Genomic DNA, 18187 nt, shown 5'->3' with positions numbered 1-18187 from the left:
CAGGGACAGGGCCAGGGACAGGACCAGGGACAGGACCAGGGACAGGACCAGGGACAGGAACAGGGACAGGACCAGGGACAGGATCAGGGACAGGATCAGGGACAGGACCAGGGACAGGGCCAGGGACAGGACCAGGGACAGGATCAGGGACAGGACCAGGGACAGGAACAGGAACAGGGACAGGATCAGGGACAGGACCAGGGACAGGACCAGGGACAGGGCCAGGGACAGGACCAGGGACAGGACCAGGGACAGGATCAGTAACAGGGCCAGGGCCAGGGACAGGACCAGGACCAGGACCAGGACCAGGGACAGGACCAGGGACAGGGACAGGACCAGGGACAGGACCAGGGCCAGGGACAGGGACAGGGACAGGACCAGGGACAGGGACAGGACCAGGGACAGGACCAGGGCCAGGGACAGGGACAGGATCAGTAACTGGACCAGGGACAGGGCCAGGGCCAGGGCCAGGATCAGTAACAGGACCAGGGACAGGGAGAGGGCCAGGGACAGGGACAGGACCAGGGACAGGACCAGGGACAGGGCCAGGGCCAGGGACAGGGACAGGATCAGTAACAGGACCAGGGACAGGGCCAGGGCCAGGGACAGGGACAGGATCAGTAACTGGACCAGGGACAGGGCCAGGGCCAGGGCCAGGATCAGTAACAGGACCAGGGACAGGGCCAGGGAGAGGGCCAGGGACAGGGACAGGGACAGGGACAGGACCAGGGACAGGATCAGGGACAGGATCAGGGACAGGATCAGGGACAGGACCAGGGACAGGAACAGGGACAGGGCCAGGGCCAGGATCAGTAACAGGACCAGGGACAGGATCAGGGACAGGATCAGGGACAGGACCAGGGACAGGACCAGTAACAGGACCAGGGACAGGACCAGGGACGGGGCCAGGGTCAGGGACAGGACCAGGGACAGGGCCAGGGTCAGGGTCAGGGTCAGGGTCAGGGACAGGGACAGGACCAGGGACAGGACCAGGGACAGGGCCAGGGACAGGGACAGGGACAGGATCAGGGACAGGACCAGGGACAGGACCAGTAACAGGACCAGGGACAGGACCAGGGACGGGGCCAGGGTCAGGGACAGGACCAGGGACAGGATCAGGGACAGGACCAGGGACAGGACCAGTAACAGGACCAGGGACAGGACCAGGGACGGGGCCAGGGTCAGGGACAGGACCAGGGACAGGACCAGGGACAGGGACAGGACCAGGGACAGGACCAGGACCAGGACCAGGACCAGGGACAGGGCCAGGGCCAGGGCCAGGGCCAGGGACAGGACCAGGGACAGGGACAGGGACAGGGACAGGGACAGGGACAGGGACAGGATCAGTAACAGGACCAGGACCAGGACCAGGACCAGGGACAGGACCAGGGACAGGGACAGGGACAGGACCAGGACCAGGGACAGGGACAGGGCCAGGGACAGGACCAGGGACAGGGTACAGGCTCTGTGTTTGTTCTTTCTACTCACCAGCATCATAATGGTTCCAAAGTACGTGGTTCTCAGCAACACCTCCAGGTCTTTGGGCATCTGAGAGATCAGACAAACAGGAAGAGTCCAGCTGGTTTCAGGTTTGTGGGCCCATTATGGAAGAGTTAGTGTTAGATTGGTGATTTGGTTTGGTGTCAGGTCCGGTGTCAGGATCAGGGTAAGTATCAGGGTCAGGGTTAGGGTAAGGGTCAGTGTTAGGGTTAGGGTTAGGGTTAGGGTAAGGGTCAGGGTTAGGGTCAGGGTCAGGGTCAGGGTTAGGGTTAGGGTCAGGATCAGGGTTAGGGTTAGGGTCAGTGTTAGGGTTAGGGTTAGGATCAGGATCAGGCTCAGGGTCAGGGTTAGGGTCAGGGTCAGGGTTAGGGTCAGGGTCAGGATCAGGTTCAGGGTTAGGGTTAGGGTCAGGTTCAGGGTTAGGGTCAGGGTTAGGGTAAGGGTCAGGTTCAGGGTTAGGATCAGGATCAGGGTCAGGGTTAGGGTCAGGGTCAGGGTTAGGGTCAGGATCAGGTTCAGGGTTAGGGTTAGGGTCAGGTTCAGGGTTAGGGTCAGGTTCAGGTTCAGGTTCAGGGTAGTTTTAGTTGATCACCTTCTCGTTTGCGATGTGCATCTGGAAGACTTTGGCCTGGTAGTAGGAGAACATGCCGCTGTCGAAGAAGAACTCGGACAGAGCAAAATAAACCATCCTGTCATACTCTCTGATGACCGGCTCCACGGCGTAGTTCACTAAGGAGGCGTTCGGATTGGCCAGGTCAAAAAACATCCCCTGAAAACATAACACAAAGCTCACAGTAGAACAGTACAGTAATATGACTTCATGTATGTCACCTATCTACGTAGCAAGGGTTAGGGTCTGACTCTGAAGTTCATGTCGAGGCTCCTGGACGTCACCACCGGATCACTGAGCAGAGAATAATCAATCCCGATGTAACTATCGACTTCTGTCCTCACGGGGATCGTCTCTAACAGCGAGTTCACATGAACCACAGCCGCGTGGTCCAGGGTGGGGCAGATCTGAGAGACGGACGGGTGCAAGACAGACAGGTAAGAGACAGACCAGTGACACACAGACAGCTGAGAGAGACAGGTGAGACACAGACAGGTAGCAGACCCGTTGGTTGAGGAGGAAGCGCATCCCTGATGTCAGAAATCTGGCCAGGAAGTTGTAAACTCTCCTGAAGACAGACAGATTGATTCTTTTAATAATAATCATTAATCATCAATGATTGGCTATTGCTTGTTACATGTTACCTAGCAACAGTAACCATGACACCTTTTAACAGTCACTAATGGTTACTGATTGTTACCCAAGCGTTCCAGTGAACTTTGCCTTCATGTTGGCGATCCTGGCATCACAGCTGATGTCGCTGATCTTTAGTCGTCCTTCGTTATCTCGGGTCAGAGTCAAAGCCGTGTTGATGTTCACGCCTTCTGCCGACGCGTTAGTGTGTCCGGTGTCATAGCTGAGACGCAAAGAAGAGACCATCATCATCATCATCATCATCATCATCATCATCACTGTGAGACGATGCTCTGACCGCAGAGTTAAAGATTTGATTGTATGTTTCTGATGATATATGATGAATATATTATATATATGATATATATATGATGAATATATATGTTGAATATATTATATATATGATATCATTCATCATATATATATGATATATATATATGATGAATATATTATATATATGATATATATATGATGAATGATATATAATATCATTCATCATATATATACAGTTGCAATCAAAATGATTCAACCCCCCTTGCATTTTAGGTTTATTGGCAAAATTTTAAATTTTTCAGGTTTTTGCAATAAATAAATTACATAAGAACAATTTAAATAGTTAAATAAAACTAATATTACAAGGATTGTATCTAAATTCAACACTAAATCCCACTTTCAATGACTACTGCAGTTTCAAAAATACTCAACCCCCTCAATAGAATTCCTCATAAGAGCACACATTTGCAAATCAGGTGTGGTCTAAAGCACACCTGATGCAACATATTAAGGGCTTCATTAGTTGCATCAGGTGTGCTTGATATAGAAACAAATACCTGGACTGTTGACGGTGACGTTTCATTGCATGTTAGAAATATGGCTGAGTCAAGAGAAGAGTCCAAAACATTCAGAGAGAAGATCATTGCTTTGCACATCAAGGAAAAGGATACAAAAAGATAGCAAAGGCACTGAATGTTCCTAGAGATACAGTTGGAAGCATAGTTCACACATTTAAAGTTAAAGGAACAGTGGCTGCACTACCTGGACGTGGCAGAAAAAGGAAGCTATCAACTGCTACCACCAGATACCTGAGGAGGCAGGTGTTCAAAAACCCTCGACTGACTGCAAAAGACCTGCAGCAAGACTTGGTGGCAGCAGGCATTGAGGTTTCAGTTTCCACAGTAAGGTGCATACTAAACGCTGAAGGGCTCCATGCCTGTACTCCAAGACGTACACCACTACTGACCCAAAAGCAAAAGAAAAGTCGGCTCCAATTTGCTCAAAACTATATGAATAAGCCAAAGAGGTTTTGGGATTCTGTTCTGTGGAGCGATGAAACAAAACTGGAACTTTCCGGTCCTATGGATCAGCGGTATGTCTGGAGGAGGAAGAATGAAGCATACGCTGTAAAGAACACCCTGCCTACAGTGAAGCATGGCGATGGGTCAGTGATGCTCTGAAGCTGGAAACCTGCAGCGTGTGGAGGGCAAGATGGATTCAATCAAGTATCAGGAAACCCTGGGAGGACATGTCATGCCGTCTGTGAGGAAGCTGAAGCTTGGACGTCATCGGACCTTCCAACAGGACAATGATCCCAAGCATACCTCAAAGTCCACCAAGGCTTTGTTTCAGAAGAAGTCCTGGAAGATACTAGAGTGGCCATCACAGTCGTCTGACTTGAACCCCATTGAAAATCTCTGGTGGGATTTGAATCAGGCAGCAGGACGCAAGCCCAAGATTATTATTGAACTGAAGGTCTTTGTCTTTGAGGAATGGGCTGAGATCCCCCAGGACCGCTGCCAGAGGCTGGTGCCTGGCTATGTATCACGTTTGCAGCAGGGTGCTCTACTAAGTACTAAAGATGCTTGTCATGAAGGGGTTGAATCATTTTGAGACTGCAGTAGTCATTAAAAGGCATTTTGTGTTGAACTTGGAGAAACCACTTGTAATATTAGTTGTGTTGAGCTATTTAAATTGTTCTTGATTTTTTTATTGCAAACACCTGAAAAATTTTACATTTTGCCAATAAACCTAAAATGCAACTGTATATATATGATGAATATATTATATGTATATATATATATGATGAATATATTATATGTATATATATGATGAATATATGATATGTATATATATGATGAATATATTATATGTATATATATGATGAATATATTATATGTATATATATGATGAATATATTATATGTATATATATATATGATGAATATATTATATGTATATATATGATGAATATATTATATGTATATATATGATGAATATATTATATGTATATATATGATGAATATATTATATGTATATATATATATGATGAATATATTATATGTATATATATATATGATGAATATATGATATGTATATATATGATGAATATATGATATGTATATATATATATGATGAATATATTATATGTATATATATGATGAATATATTATATATATATATATGATGAATATATGATATGTATATATATATATGATGAATATATTATATGTATATATATGATGAATATATTATATGTATATATATGATGAATATATTATATGTATATATATGATGAATATATGATATGTATATATATGATGAATATATGATATGTATATATATGATGAATATATTATATGTATATATATATGATGAATGATATGTTTCTGCAGGACTAACAAGAACCAGTAGAGGATCCTCCGGTGGAAACTCAGAGTAATCGATGAGTTCTGAACATCAAACAACAAGCCGACATCTGGGATGAAGCTGAGCTCGGCGTAAGTCAGATTCAACTCTGCGATCTTCACACTGGAGCAGACGACAGAGGAAACGTTAGCGTATATATATTCATAACCCTAACCCTAACTCATAGTATTATACTCAGTGATGTTGTTTAATGTATTAATGTATTAATGTATTAATGTATTAAAGTATTAATGTATTAATGTATTAATGTATTAATGTATTAATGTATTAAAGTATTAATGTATTAATGTATTAATGTATTAATGTATAACTCATAGTATTATACTCAGTGATGTTGTTTAATGTATTAATGTATTAATGTATTAATGTATTAAAGTATTAATGTATTAATGTATTAATGTATTAATGTATTAATGTATTAATGTATTAATGTATTAAAGTATTAATGTATTAATGTATTAATGTATTAATGTATTAATGTATTAATGTATTAAAGTATTAATGTATTAATGTATTAATGTATTAATGTATTAAAGTATTAATGTATTAATGTATTAATGTATTAATGTATTAATGTATTAATGTATTAATGTATTAAAGTATTAATGTATTAATGTATTAATGTATTAATGTATTAATGTATTAATGTATTAATGTATTAATGTATTAATGTATTAAAGTGTTAAAGTATTAATGTATTAATGTATTAATGTATTAATGTATTAATGTATTAATGTATTAATGTATTAATGTATTAAAGTGTTAAAGTATTAATGTATTAATGTATTAATGTATTAATGTATTAAAGTATTAATGTATTAATGTATTAATGTATTAATGTATTAAAGTGTTAAAGTATTAATGTATTAATGTATTAATGTATTAATGTATTAAAGTATTAATGTATTAATGTATTAAAGTATTAATGTATTAAAGTATTAATGTATTAATGTATTAATGTATTAATGTATTAAAGTATTAATGTATTAATGTATTAATGTATTAAAGTATTAATGTATTAATGTATTAAAGTATTAATGTATTAAAGTATTAATGTATTAATGTATTAATGTATTAAAGTATTAATGTATTAATGTATTAATGTATTAATGTATTAATGTATTAATGTATTAATGTATTAATGTATTAATGTATTAATGTATTAATGTATTAAAGTATTAAAGTATTAATGTATTAATGTATTAATGTATTAATGTATTAATGTATTAATGTATTAAAGTATTAAAGTATTAATGTATTAATGTATTAATGTATTAATGTATTAAAGTATTAATGTATTAATGTATTAATGTATTAAAGTATTAATGTATTAATGTATTAAAGTATTAATGTATTAAAGTATTAATGTATTAATGTATTAATGTATTAAAGTATTAATGTATTAATGTATTAATGTATTAAAGTATTAATGTATTAATGTATTAATGTATTAATGTATTAATGTATTAAAGTATTAAAGTATAAAGTATTAATGTATTAATGTATTAATGTATTAAAGTATTAATGTATTAATGTATTAATGTATTAAAGTATTAATGTATTAATGTATTAATGTATAATGTATTAAAGTATTAAAGTATTAATGTATTAATGTATTAAAGTATTAAAGTATTAATGTATTAATGTATTAATGTATAATGTATTAAAGTATTAAAGTATTAATGTATAAATGTATTAATGTATTAATGTATTAAAGTATAAAGTATTAATGTATTAATGTATTAATGTATTAATGTATTAATGTATTAAAGTATAATGTATTAATGTATTAATGTATTAATGTATTAAAGTATAAAGTATTAATGTATTAATGTATTAATGTATTAATGTATTAATGTATTAAAGTATAATGTATTAATGTATTAATGTATTAATGTATTAATGTATTAATGTATTAAAGTATAAAGTATTAATGTATTAATGTATTAATGTATTAATGTATTAATGTATTAATGTATTAATGTATTAAAGTATAAAGTATAAAGTATTAATGTATTAAAGTATAAAGTATTAATGTATTAATGTATTAATGTATTAATGTATTAATGTATTAATGTATTAATGTATTAATGTATTAAAGTATAAAGTATTAATGTATTAATGTATTAATGTATTAATGTATTAATGTATTAATGTATTAATGTATTAAAGTATAAAGTATAAAGTATTAATGTATTAAAGTATAAAGTATTAATGTATTAATGTATTAATGTATTAATGTATTAATGTATTAATGTATTAATGTATTAAAGTATAAAGTATTATACTCAGTGATGTTATATTGGAAACGTCCTTCGCTGCCTTGCATCTCTGGCATGTTGATGTTACCGAGCTCCTCTTCTACAAACCTCTGAGTCTCAAACCGCACTGCAAAAAACACACATGGTTAGTACAAGTACTACTATAAGTACTACTACAAGTACTACTACAAGTACTACTACAAGTACTACTATAAGTACTACTACAAGTACTACTATAAGTACTACTATAAGTACTACTAATACTGTTAGTACTGCAAACACAACACATGGTTAGTATAAGTACTACTATAAGTACTACTACAAGTACTACTACAAGTACTACTATAAGTACTACTATAAGTACTACTAATACTGTTAGTACTGCAAACACAACACATGGTTAGTATAAGTACTACTATAAGTACTACTGCAAGTACTACTAATACTGTTAATACTGCAAGTACTACTAATACTGTTAATACTGCAAGTACTACAATAAGTATAAATACTACAATAAGTATAAATACTGCAGTAAGTATAAATACTGTTAGTACTGTGAATACTGCAGTAAGTATAAATACTGTTAGTACTGTGAATACTGCAGTAAGTATAAATACTGCAGTAATTAATAATAAATACAAGATTAGTTTGAATCACTTTTATGTTTTGAATTACATCATAAATCTGGATGATGGGATTAAATCCACACGTGTTGGTTCAACAATAGTCACTGAAATAACTTAAACTGACAAAAGAAATAATAAATAAAAACTTACTGAAAATGAACCAATGAAAATCAGACATTGCTTTTGAACAGAATCATTAAAATAAACAAACTAATGAATCAGGCCTGGACATTAATGATGGACCCTTAACTGAACATGGACCACACTGAACATGGACCACCCGGAACATGGACCACGCTGAACATGGACCACCCTGAACATGGACCACCCTGAACATGGACCACGCTGAACATGGACCACGCTGAACACGGACCACCCTGAACATGGACCACCCTGAACATGGACCACCCTGAACATGGACCACCCTGAACATGGACCACGCTGAACACGGACCACCCTGAACATGGACCACCCTGAACATGGACCACCCTGAACATGGACCACCCTGAACATGGACCACGCTGAACACGGACCACCCTGAACATGGACCACCCTGAACATGGACCACGCTGAACATGTACCACGCTGAACATGGACCACCCTGAACATGGACCACGCTGAACATGGACCACGCTGAACATGGACCACGCTGAACATGGACCACCCTGAACATGGACCACGCTGAACATGTACCACGCTGAACATGGACCACACTGAACATGGACCACGCTGAACATGGACCACCCTGAACATGGACCACGCTGAACATGTACCACGCTGAACATGGACCACGCTGAACATGGACCACGCTGAACATGTACCACGCTGAACATGGACCACGCTGAACATGGACCACGCTGAACATGGACCACGCTGAACATGTACCACGCTGAACATGGACCACACTGAACATGGACCACACTGAACATGGACCACACTGAACATGGACCACACTGAACATGGACCACCCTGAACATGGACCACGCTGAACATGGACCACCCTGAACATGGACCACCCTGAACATGGACCACGTTGAACATGTACCACACTGAACATGTACCACACTGAACATGGACCACGCTGAACATGGACCACGCTGAACATGTACCACGCTGAACATGGACCACGCTGAACATGGACCACGCTGAACATGGACCACCCTGAACATGGACCACACTGAACATGGACCACGCTGTGGACCACACTGAACATGGACCACGCTGAACATGGACCACACCGAACATGGACCACGCTGAACATGGACCACCCTGAACATGGACCACACTGAACATGGACCACGCTGTGGACCACACTGAACATGGACCACGCTGAACATGGACCACACCGAACATGGACCACGCTGAACATGGACCACGCTGAACATGGACCACGCTGAACATGGACCACCCTGAACATGGACCACCCTGAACATGGACCACGCTGAACATGTACCACACTGAACATGTACCACACTGAACATGGACCACCCTGAACATGGACCACACTGAACATGGACCACGCTGTGGACCACACTGAACATGGACCACGCTGAACATGGACCACACCGAACATGGACCACGCTGAACATGGACCACACTGAACATGGACCACACTGAACATGGACCACACTGAACATGGACCACCCTGAACATGGACCACGCTGAACATGGACCACCCTGAACATGGACCACCCTGAACATGGACCACCCTGAACATGGACCACGCTGAACATGGACCACACTGAACATGGACCACACTGAACATGGACCACACTGAACATGGACCACGCTGAACATGGACCACACTGTGGACCACACTGAACATGGACCACACTGAACATGGACCACGCTGAACATGGACCACACTGAACATGGACCACACTGAACATGGACCACGCTGAACATGGACCACACTGTGGACCACACTGAACATGGACCACACTGAACATGGACCACGCTGAACATGGACCACGCTGAACATGGACCACGCTGAACATGGACCACGCTGAACATGGACCACACTGAACATGGACCACGCTGAACATGGACCACGCTGAACATGGACCACACTGAACATGGACCACACTGAACATGGACCACGCTGAACATGGACCACGCTGAACATGGACCACACTGAACATGTACCACACTGAACATGGACCACGCTGAACATGGACCACACTGAACATGGACCACACTGAACATGGACCACGCTGAACATGGACCACACTGTGGACCACACTGAACATGGACCACACTGAACATGGACCACGCTGAACATGGACCACACTGAACATGGACCACACTGAACATGGACCACGCTGAACATGGACCACACTGAACATGGACCACGCTGAACATGGACCACACTGAACATGGACCACACTGAACATGGACCACGCTGAACATGGACCACGCTGAACATGGACCACGCTGAACATGGACCACGCTGAACATGGACCACACTGAACATGGACCACGCTGAACATGGACCACGCTGAACATGGACCACACTGAACATGGACCACGCTGAACATGGACCACACTGAACATGGACCACGCTGAACATGGACCACACTGAACATGGACCACACTGAACATGGACCACGCTGAACATGGACCACGCTGAACATGGACCACGCTGAACATGGACCACGCTGAACATGGACCACACTGAACATGGACCACACTGAACATGGACCACGCTGAACATGGACCACACTGAACATGGACCACGCTGAACATGGACCACACTGAACATGGACCACGCTGAACATGGACCACACTGAACATGGACCACGCTGAACATGGACCACGCTTAACATGGACCACACTGAACATGGACCACGCTGAACATGGACCACGCTGAACATGGACCACGCTGAACATGGACCACGCTGAACATGGACCACACTGAACATGGACCACACTGAACATGGACCACGCTGAACATGGACCACGCTGAACATGGACCACACTGAACATGGACCACGCTGAACATGGACCACACTGAACATGGACCACGCTGAACATGGACCACGCTGAACATGGACCACGCTGAACATGGACCACGCTGAACATGGACCACACTGAACATGGACCACACTGAACATGGACCACGCTGAACATGGACCACGCTGAACATGGACCACACTGAACATGGACCACGCTGAACATGGACCACACTGAACATGGACCACGCTGAACATGGACCACCCTGAACATGTACCACAGGAAGCCAAGGACAGAGTTGTCTCAGGAGATTAGAAACAAGCACGTTAAAGGTAAAGGATATAAGACATTATTATATATTATAATATATTATATTATATTATATTATATTATATTATATTATATATTATTATATTATATTATTATATTATATTATATTATATTATATTATATTATATATTATTATATTATATTATATTATATTATATTATATTATATTATATTATATTATATTATATATTATTATATTATATTATTATATTATATTATTATATTATATTATATATTATTATATTATATTATTATATTATATTATATTATATTATATTTTATTATATATTATTATATTATATTATATTATATTATATTATATTATATATTATTATATTATATTATTATATTATATTATTATATTATATTATATTATATTATATTATATTATATTATATTATATATTATTATATTATATTATTATATTATATTATATTATATTATATTTTATTATATATTATTATATTATATTATATTATATTATATTATATTATATTATATTATATATTATTATATTATATTATTATATTATATTATTATATTATATTATTATATTATATTATATTATATTATATTATATTATATTATATTATATTATATTATATTATATTATATATTATTATATTATATTATATTATATTATATTATATTATATTATATTATAATAGACACACTAACCTCTCGTAGGCTATAAGAACATCTCCAAGCAGCTTGATGTTCCTGTGACTACAGTTTAAGGTCCACAGGACTGTAGCCAGCCTCCCTGGACTTGGCCTCAGGAGGAACATTGATGAGACGGATAATACGAATGGTAACCAAAGAGCCCAGAACAACCTAAAGGTGAACTCCAAGGTCAAGGTACATCAGTGTCAGATCGCACCATCCGTCATTGTTTGAGCCAAAGTGGACTTCATAGGAGACGACCAAGGAGGACACCACTGTTGAAACCCAATCATAAAAAAGCCAGACTGGAATTTGCCACAAAGCTTCTGGCAGAATGTCCTTTGGACAGATGAGACACAACTGGAGCTTTTTGGCCCATCAGCTCCATGTTCACAGACCAAGAGAAGAACACGGTCCCTACTGTGGAACATGGAGGAGGCTCGGTATGTTCTGGGGCTGCTTCGCTGCATCTGGCACAGGGTGTCTTTAATCTGTGCAGGAACAATGAAATCTAAGACTATCAAAGCATTCTGGAGGGAAATGTGCTGCCTAGTGTCAGAAAGCTTGGTCTCAGTCGCAGGTCATGGGTCTTCCAACAGGATAATGACCCAAAACACAGTTAAAAACACCCAAGAACGGCTAAGAGCAAGACTTTGGACTATTCTGAAGTGGCCTATGAGCCCGGATCTAAATCCTCGGTCCCACATCTGTGGAAGGAGCTGAACCATGCCGCCTGGAGAAGGCCAACCCTAACCCTTCAACCCTGAGACTGGAGCAGCTTGCTCATGAGGAGTGGGACTAAATACCTGTTGACATGTGCAGAAGTCTCACTGACAGTTACAGAGATCATTAAGGGTCCATCATTAATGTCCAGGCCTGATTCATTAGTTTGTTTATTAATGATTCTGTTCAAAAGCAATGTCTGATTTTCATTGGTTCATTTTCAGTAAGTTTTATTTATTATTACTTTTGTCAGTTTAAGTTATTTCAGTGACTATTGTTGTTTTTCTTTCATTAACAGAGGAACCAACACGTGTGGATTAATATATTATAATTAACTTGTGTTTATACATTAAATCTGCATTATAGTTTGATCTGGATTGTAGATTAGATATTGATTGATCTAGATTATATATAAAATCTGTAATATAGATATATATCTATAGACTAGATCTGGATTATATATCAATCTGGATTATATATCAATCTGGATTATATATCAATCTGGATTATAGATTAATCTGGATTATAGATTAATCTGGATTATAGATTAATCTGAATTATATATTAATCTGGATTATATATTAATCTGAATTATATATTAATCTGGATTATATATCAATCTGGATTATAGATTAATCTGAATTATATATTAATCTGGATTATATATCAATCTGGATTATATATTAATCTGGATTATATATCAATCTGGATTATAGATTAATCTGAATTATATATTAATCTGGATTATATATTAATCTGAATTATATATTAATCTGAATTATATATTAATATGGATTACATATTAATCTGGATTATATATTAATCTGAATTATATATTAATATGGATTATAGATTAATCTGAATTATATATTAATCTGGATTATATATTAATCTGGATTATATATCAATCTGGATTATAGATTAATCTGAATTATATATTAATCTGGATTATATATTAATCTGAATTATATATTAATCTGAATTATATATTAATATGGATTACATATTAATCTGGATTATATATTAATCTGAATTATATATTAATATGGAGTACATATTAATCTGGATTATAGATTAATCTGAATTATATATTAATCTGGATTATATATTAATCTGGATTATAGATTAATCTGAATTATATATTAATCTGGATTATATATTAATCTGGATTATAGATTAATCTGGATTATAGATTAATCTGGATTATAGATAAATCTGGATTATAGATAAATCTGGATTATAGATTAATCTGGATTATAGATTAATCTGGATTATAGATTAATCTGGATTATAAATGATGTGGTGTGTAGTGCAGCTCTTACACATCTCCAGTCCTTTATCAGTGATGCGGATCTTGCAGCCAGCAGGTTCATCAGCAGCCATGATGGACACCGAAGAGTAGAAGAAGAAAAGGGACAACAGACAGGAAGTCATCTCAGCCTGCAGCACAGAAGAAGAAATAGATTCATTTTCACCAGAATTACACAAACAACTTCTCAGGTTACAAGAACAAACATCAACAGGACAGACGTTTACCCGCCAGCATACATGTACCCCCACAGTCTCTATAGTGTTAATCTGTTTCCTAATATCTCTCTATAGTGTTAGTCTGTTTCCTAATATCTCTCTATAGTGTTAATCTGTTTCCTAATATCTCTCTATAGTGTTAGTCTGTTTCCTAATATCTCTCTATAGTGTTAGTCTGTTTCCTAATATCTCTCTATAGTGTTAATCTGTTTCCTAATATCTCTCTATAGTGTTAATCTGTTTCCTAATATATCTCTATAGTGTTAATCTGTTTCCTAATATCTCTCTATAGTGTTAATCTGTTTCCTAATATCTCTCTATAGTGTTAATCTGTTTCCTAATATCTCTCTATAGTGTTAGTCTGTTTCCTAATATCTCTCTATAGTGTTAATCTGTTTCCTAATATCTCTCTATAGTGTTAATCTGTTTCCTAATATCTCTCTATAGTGTTAGTCTGTTTCCTAATATCTCTCTATAGTGTTAATCTGTTTCCTAATATCTCTCTATAGTGTTAGTCTGTTTCCTAATATCTCTCTATAGTGTTAGTGTTAATCTGTTTCCTAATATCTCTCTATAGTGTTAATCTGTTTCCTAATATCTCTCTATAGTGTTAGTCTGTTTCCTAATATCTCTCTATAGTGTTAGTGTTAATCTGTTTCCTAATATCTCTCTATAGTGTTAATCTGTTTCCTAATATCTCTCTATAGTGTTAGTCTGTTTCCTAATATCTCTCTATAGTGTTAATCTGTTTCCTAATATCTCTCTATAGTGTTAATCTGTTTCCTAATATCTCTCTATAGTGTTAATCTGTTTCCTAATATCTCTCTATAGTGTTAGTCTGTTTCCTAATATCTCTCTATAGTGTTAGTCTGTTTCCTAATATCTCTCTATAGTGTTAATCTGTTTCCTAATATCTCTCTATAGTGTTAGTCTGTTTCCTAATATCTCTCTATAGTGTTAGTCTGTTTCCTAATATCTCTCTATAGTGTTAGTGTTAATCTGTTTCCTAATATCTCTCTATAGTGTTAATCTGTTTCCTAATATCTCTCTATAGTGTTAGTGTGTTTCCTAATATCTCTCTATAGTGTTAGTCTGTTTCCTAATATCTCTCTATAGTGTTAATCTGTTTCCTAATATCTCTCTATAGTGTTAGTCTGTTTCCTAATATCTCTCTATAGTGTTAATCTGTTTCCTAATATCTCTCTATAGTGTTAATCTGTTTCCTAATATCTCTCTATAGTGTTAATCTGTTTCCTAATATCTCTCTATAGTGTTAATCTGTTTCCTAATATCTCTCTATAGTGTTAATCTGTTTCCTAATATCTCTCTATAGTGTTAATCTGTTTCCTAATATCTCTCTATAGTGTTAATCTGTTTCCTAATATCTCTCTATAGTGTTAGTCTGTTTCCTAATATCTCTCTATAGTGTTAGTCTGTTTCCTAATATCTCTCTATAGTGTTAATCTGTTTCCTAATATCTCTCTATAGTGTTAGTCTGTTTCCTAATATCTCTCTATAGTGTTAATCTGTTTCCTAATATCTCTCTATAGTGTTAGTGTTAATCTGTTTCCTAATATCTCTCTATAGTGTTAATCTGTTTCCTAATATCTCTCTATAGTGTTAGTGTGTTTCCTAATATCTCTCTATAGTGTTAGTCTGTTTCCTAATATCTCTCTATAGTGTTAATCTGTTTCCTAATATCTCTCTATAGTGTTAGTCTGTTTCCTAATATCTCTCTATAGTGTTAATCTGTTTCCTAATATCTCTCTATAGTGTTAATCTGTTTCCTAATATCTCTCTATAGTGTTAGTCTGTTTCCTAATATCTCTCTATAGTGTTAATCTGTTTCCTAATATCTCTCTATAGTGTTAGTGTTAATCTGTTTCCTAATATCTCTCTATAGTGTTAATCTGTTTCCTAATATCTCTCTATAGTGTTAGTCTGTTTCCTAATATCTCTCTATAGTGTTAATCTGTTTCCTAATATCTCTCTATAGTGTTAATCTGTTTCCTAATATCTCTCTATAGTGTTAGTCTGTTTCCTAATATCTCTCTATAGTGTTAGTGTTAATCTGTTTCCTAATATCTCTCTATAGTGTTAGTCTGTTTCCTAATATCTCTCTATAGTGTTAATCTGTTTCCTAATATCTCTCTATAGTGTTAGTCTGTTTCCTAATATCTCTCTATAGTGTTAATCTGTTTCCTAATATCTCTCTATAGTGTTAATCTGTTTCCTAATATCTCTCTATAGTGTTAATCTGTTTCCTAATATCTCTCTATAGTGTTAGTCTGTTTCCTAATATCTCTCTATAGTGTTAATCTGTTTCCTAATATCTCTCTATAGTGTTAGTCTGTTTCCTAATATCTCTCTATAGTGTTAATCTGTTTCCTAATATCTCTCTATAGTGTTAATCTGTTTCCTAATATCTCTCTATAGTGTTAGTCTGTTTCCTAATATCTCTCTATAGTGTTAGTCTGTTTCCTAATATCTCTCTATAGTGTTAGTGTTAATCTGTTTCCTAATATCTCTCTATAGTGTTAGTCTGTTTCCTAATATCTCTCTATAGTGTTAATCTGTTTCCTAATATCTCTCTATAGTGTTAGTCTGTTTCCTAATATCTCTCTATAGTGTTAGTGTTAGTCTGTTTCCTAATATCTCTCTATAGTGTTAATCTGTTTCCTAATATCTCTCTATAGTGTTAGTCTGTTTCCTAATATCTCTCTATAGTGTTAGTCTGTTTCCTAATATCTCTCTATAGTGTTAATCTGTTTCCTAATATCTCTCTATAGTGTTAATCTGTTTCCTAATATCTCTCTATAGGGTTAGTCTGTTTCCTAATATCTCTCTATAGTGTTAGTCTGTTTCCTAATATCTCTCTATAGTGTTAGTCTGTTTCCTAATATCTCTCTATAGTGTTAGTCTGTTTCCTAATATCTCTCTATAGTGTTAGTCTGTTTCCTAATATCTCTCTATAGTGTTAGTCTGTTTCCTAATATCTCTCTATAGTGTTAATCTGTTTCCTAATATCTCTCTATAGTGTTAGTCTGTTTCCTAATATCTCTCTATAGTGTTAATCTGTTTCCTAATATCTCTCTATAGTGTTAGTCTGTTTCCTAATATCTCTCTATAGTGTTAGTCTGTTTCCTAATATCTCTCTATAGTGTTAGACTGTTTCCTAATATCTCTCTATAGTGTTAGTCTGTTTCCTAATATCTCTCTATAGTGTTAGTCTGTTTCCTAATATCTCTCTATAGTGTTAGTGTTAGTCTGTTTCCTAATATCTCTCTATAGTGTTAGTCTGTTTCCTAATATCTCTCTATAGTGTTAGTCTGTTTCCTAATATCTCTCTATAGTGTTAGTCTGTTTCCTAATATCTCTCTATAGTGTTAGTCTGTTTCCTAATATCTCTCTATAGTGTTAGTCTGTTTCCTAATATATCTCTATAGTGTTAATCTGTTTCCTAATATCTCTCTATAGTGTTAATCTGTTTCCTAATATCTCTCTATAGTGTTAATCTGTTTCCTAATATCTCTCTATAGTGTTAATCTGTTTCCTAATATCTCTCTATAGTGTTAATCTGTTTCCTAATATCTCTCTATAGTGTTAGTGTTAATCTGTTTCCTAATATCTCTCTATAGTGTTAGTCTGTTTCCTAATATC

General features: G+C 36.6%; 1 protein-coding gene across 2 annotated transcripts in view; it reads right to left on the bottom strand.

The window, feature by feature from the left end:
- The window catches only part of pltp (phospholipid transfer protein), a 19056-nt gene extending 4622 nt beyond the window's left edge, over positions 1–14434 (bottom strand). For both annotated transcript variants that reach the window (XM_062415092.1, XM_062415093.1), the window contains exons 1-8: positions 14323–14434; positions 7734–7833; positions 5419–5547; positions 2811–2966; positions 2615–2678; positions 2362–2517; positions 2093–2269; positions 1489–1548 (exon numbers count right to left, since the gene is read on the bottom strand). In XM_062415092.1, the coding sequence (XP_062271076.1) occupies positions 1489–1548; positions 2093–2269; positions 2362–2517; positions 2615–2678; positions 2811–2966; positions 5419–5547; positions 7734–7833; positions 14323–14434 (954 nt within the window). The remainder of the gene's footprint in view (positions 1–1488; positions 1549–2092; positions 2270–2361; positions 2518–2614; positions 2679–2810; positions 2967–5418; positions 5548–7733; positions 7834–14322) is intronic.
- Between the last annotated feature and the right edge of the window lie 3753 nt (positions 14435–18187).

Source organism: Scomber scombrus, unplaced genomic scaffold (assembly GCF_963691925.1).
Source record: "Scomber scombrus unplaced genomic scaffold, fScoSco1.1 SCAFFOLD_206, whole genome shotgun sequence".
Classification (NCBI taxonomy): domain Eukaryota; kingdom Metazoa; phylum Chordata; class Actinopteri; order Scombriformes; family Scombridae; genus Scomber; species Scomber scombrus.
Note: the sequence above shows the minus strand (reverse complement) of the source record. Positions and strands in the feature narration are given on the sequence as shown.